This window comes from Phoenix dactylifera, chromosome 4 (genome assembly GCF_051530095.1).
Source record: "Phoenix dactylifera cultivar Ajwa chromosome 4, Ajwa_hap1_PhDact_Kaust_v1.1, whole genome shotgun sequence".
NCBI classification, from domain to species: Eukaryota; Viridiplantae; Streptophyta; class Magnoliopsida; order Arecales; family Arecaceae; genus Phoenix; species Phoenix dactylifera.
In genome coordinates this window covers 6,124,605-6,128,383 of record NC_143193.1, presented here as the reverse complement: position 1 = coordinate 6,128,383, position 3,779 = coordinate 6,124,605, and the positions used below count along the sequence as shown (strand labels likewise).

General features: G+C 46.1%; 1 protein-coding gene across 2 annotated transcripts; it reads left to right on the top strand.

The window, feature by feature from the left end:
* Positions 1 to 1,467: 1,467 nt before the first annotated feature.
* Positions 1,468 to 2,986, top strand: LOC103698523 (protein LITTLE ZIPPER 4-like). Of its 2 annotated transcripts, XM_089930346.1 has the most exons (2): positions 1,468 to 1,718; positions 2,355 to 2,986. In XM_089930346.1, the coding sequence occupies exons 1-2, from the start codon at positions 1,499 to 1,501 to the stop codon at positions 2,579 to 2,581; spliced, it is 447 nt and encodes a 148-aa protein (XP_089786472.1). In that variant the 5' UTR covers positions 1,468 to 1,498; the 3' UTR covers positions 2,582 to 2,986. The 2 variants fall into 2 exon arrangements, with proteins under 2 accessions (XP_089786472.1, XP_088576904.1); XM_088720778.2 differs by lacking the exon at positions 1,468 to 1,718 and having other exon boundaries at positions 1,765 to 2,986.
* The last annotated feature ends 793 nt before the right edge of the window (positions 2,987 to 3,779 follow it).

Below are 3,779 nucleotides of genomic sequence, written 5' to 3'. Positions count from 1 at the left end.
GACCCTGTCCCTGGACATCATGAGGAGCTTGCAGAGCTTGGCGAGGACGAGGGGCTCCTGGCGGGCGCGGAGGGAGGCTTCGAGGGCGAGGAAGGAGCGGAGGCGGGGGGAGGGGCGGAGGAAGGGGACGGGCTCGGTCTTGGGCTTGATGGGTCGGGGTAGAGGTCGAAGAGGTTGGGGTAGCGGGAGAGGAAGGTCTTCACCTTGACGGGGAGGTGGAGGCGTTCGCGGCGCTTCTCGAGGTAGCGGAGCGGGATGGCGTGGCCGGGCTCGTTGAGGACCTCGCGGACGACGCGGGCGCAGAGGTGCCACCGCTTGTCGCGCTCGATGGCGGAGTCGAGGAGGTGGTCCTTGCGCCAGGCTACCTTGAGGCTGGAGATGGAGCCGATCTGGATGAGGAGGAAGACGGGCCATGGGGAACGGAGACGAGCATTTGGTTTAGTAGGGTTTAGGGTTTGCAGGGGGATGGAGAAGGTGAATCGCGCGAACAAAGGCATGGTCATGGTGGGATGGACCACCGAGGTGGTGGTGGCGGCATTACTCACCTCTCCATAAGGGCCCATAAGGGCCTAGGCCCCCCTCTCCAGACGGGCCGTGCCTGGCACGGCCCGTTTGCGCCCGTTGCGGGCCGTGCCTGGCACGGCCCGTCTCGTGCCGGGCCCGGCCCGGCCCGCCAATAGACGGGCCTGGGGCCGGGCCGGGCTGGCGTTCCGTGCTGGACGGGCCGTGCCGGGAGCCAGGCACGGCCCGTTTAGTTCTCGGGCCCGGTGGGCCTGGGCCGGGCCGGCACGGCACGGCCCGTTGCCCAACTCTAATCAGAATCAAGACTCATTAAACTTGCATTCCATGCAATAAAAAAAGGGGGGTCTTTTTTTATTTGTCTAAAATGGAGCCCATCCCATAAACTTCCACCATTATCTAAAACTTAGATTCTTAATCCAGAGAAGTAAATTCACTAGAATCTCCAAATTTTCCTGCCATGGGGGGGAAAATATCTTCAAATTTGGATGGATATGGGCTTACTTCTAATTTCTAAACCTATACTAAGAAATATTCTAAATATTATAAATAAATAAGTGCTACTAATTTTTTTTTTTGGTATAGATTCTCGCATGATTTGTATCATGCTACGTAGCACTCGTCTTAAAAAAAAAAGGGCTATCAAATAAAATAATTATATACATATATATATATATAATATATCTTGTTTGGCACCTATTTATTTTTAATAGCAGTGGTCAAATATAAATATTGTACAATATTTTAAAATACAAACTATAGAAAATATAAACGGGAAAGGTGGCAGCAGAGGGCACAAAACTAGAATCCATCAGCTAAAGGGTGCAGAGAGGGGTGATATGATGGGGTAGGGGAGTCCAAAGGTGAAGCCGGCTCCCATCATTGCGAATCTTGGGCCGACCGAGCCCATCATTATTCGGAGGGGGATGAGAGCGATTTCATCATCACGTGACGCCACCCCATCTTTCTTCTCCATCTCATGATGCATCATTTATATCTCCCTCCACAGGCCGCCCTCCTGCTGCTCCCGAGAGAGATGGCCTGCTCCTACCACGCCTCGCTTGGTTTTCCACCAATATTTATACCCCGGCACCATCGCTGGTTGGGCCATACCTCTTCCCACTCACTTCCTCTTCTGGTCTTTTCCATCTTCTGTAACCATCCTTCACTCACTTCCAGAGAAGACCAACACCCAGAAGGTAACTAGATTCGGAGAAAAGAGCAAAAGAACAAAAATCTCACAGGAGCCTTTTTCAGCTCTTCCTTTCCTCCTTAAAACTTTGGTTGCTTCATGTCTTATGTGATAGTTCACTGCTGGCATGTTCCAGATGGTGGTTTGTTGATGATTCCTTTTCCCCCTCTTCTTAATTTCTTTTTGTTACCAGGGGAGTCACTTGGAGCCTTTGTGGCTCTGCTTCTCCATCTCACAACATTTCTTTTGAACAGGGGATCTTAGTGCTGTAAGATTAGTTTGTACTGGCTACATTACTTCTTGGCTTCATGCCTATTTAGTCCAACCAAACGACTTGTGTATCCTTTTCACCTTGCACTGTAGAATTTTTCCTGTGCTACTTCTTGCCCAAGGGAAAAAAACGTGCCACAGAGCTGCTCGTTTTGGAACCATTCGTCCTATAAAGCTCTTTATTCTTTTTGGACAATTGCTTTGCTCTGTCCGTCTTGTGTGTGTTAAAGTACATTTCAAAGTGTATTTTTGTGAAGTTATTTCTCTGAGATAGGAAAGATGGGAATTGTTCTGTTTGCTATTTACCTTCGCAACCGTTGTTTCCTCCGCTTATTTGATGATACTGATCCTAACCGGGTACCATTTCTGGCAGCAATGGAAAGGCTCAACTCCAAGCTTTACCTGCAGAACTGGTACATAATAAAAGAGAACGAAAGGCTCCGGAAGAAAGCGCAGATCCTCAACCAGGAGAATCAGGCCCTGCTATCTGAGCTGAAGCAGAAGCTCTCCAAATCTAGTCCCAGTTCCCCCACCAATGGCATCCCTGATCTCAACGTCAACCCGACCACCAACACCACTCCTAATACTAGCGAGCCCTGATCTCCCATCAATGACCTGCAAGGCTTTTTGAATCTTCTTGTGTTGTAATCTGTGCTTACTACCTGTATCGTTTTAGCTTGCAGGGTACTAACATCATATAAAACTTTTCTCCATCTTGTCTAGCAATGAAGCTCCTGTGCTGAATGCTTAAATAGCCTACATTGTTCCCAGAAAGAAGGGTGTACAGAGAACAGAGCTAATCAAGTGAGATGATTTCCTGCACCCTGCTTCTCAGAAATAAATCTTGCTGATGCCAGCAATCCACAGTTCCATAGGTGTGGATTAGTAGAATTATTACTGTCTAAACATAACAAGCCAGGAGAAGAAGAAGAATAAATAGGTACAGGATGGTCTCTACGTACATGAACCATAAACCATAAGGACAAAATGAAACAACAAAAGGATCCCTGGATATTTAGATACTGGATTTGGACTTGCCGATTACGGTCAGACCATTGATAGAGTAATTGGAATTAAACTAGTCTCTGACTATAGCTGAATCATTGTTCTTGTACCATCTCAATGTTGCCCATCCCAAGTTTCTGGATGTGTGCACAAGTTGATTAACCTGTATGATATGCAGCCCGATACATTTGGAGGTTCAGTGAATGAGGCTTTTTTGTTTTAGTAATAAATTTTTTTTAATAAATATAAAATATTTAGAAAAAAGATATGAAAATAGATAGCCATCAAGTATGTTATTTCAAAAAAAAATGCATACAGATATTTTTTTTTAGTTTAATTTAATTTTTGAATGAAAGTATGGAAAAATAATTATGTTTAAAAAAAGGTTCATAAAATTGATTAAATAAATGAGATAATGTTTGGGAGTTTTGTTTACCATGTCAAGCAAGAGCAGAGTAGGAAAAGGTTATCCTATGGCACTTCATGGTCAAGGTAAGGGAAAGAATTTGTCCACAGAGGAGTCTCTCTATGAGAGAAAGTAGAGGCATCATGGGAAATTCACTCCATCTAATTAATATACCCCCCCCCCCCCCCCACCCCTCCCTCCATCTTTCTTCCTGATGGCCCAGCTGGATCAGGAGTAATGTGAGGGAAGGAAAACCAAGACCAAAACCAAAAAAGAGAAGGGATGAAAGATAAGAGTTGCTTCAGACGTGTATCAAGCCAACCAAATCCCTCTCTCTTTCTCTCCACCCAAAACAAAACTACTGTCCCCAACTTCCCAAATTGCCTC

Excerpts from the sequence above, each read along its gene's own strand:
- LOC103698523 (XM_089930346.1), top strand. The coding sequence starts at position 1,499 with ATGATGCATCATTTATATCTCCCTCCACAGGCCGCCCTCCTGCTGCTC. Across the intron at positions 1,719-2,354 it reads AGAAGACCAACACCCAGAAG|CAATGGAAAGGCTCAACTCC; the intron begins GTAACTAGATTC and ends CATTTCTGGCAG.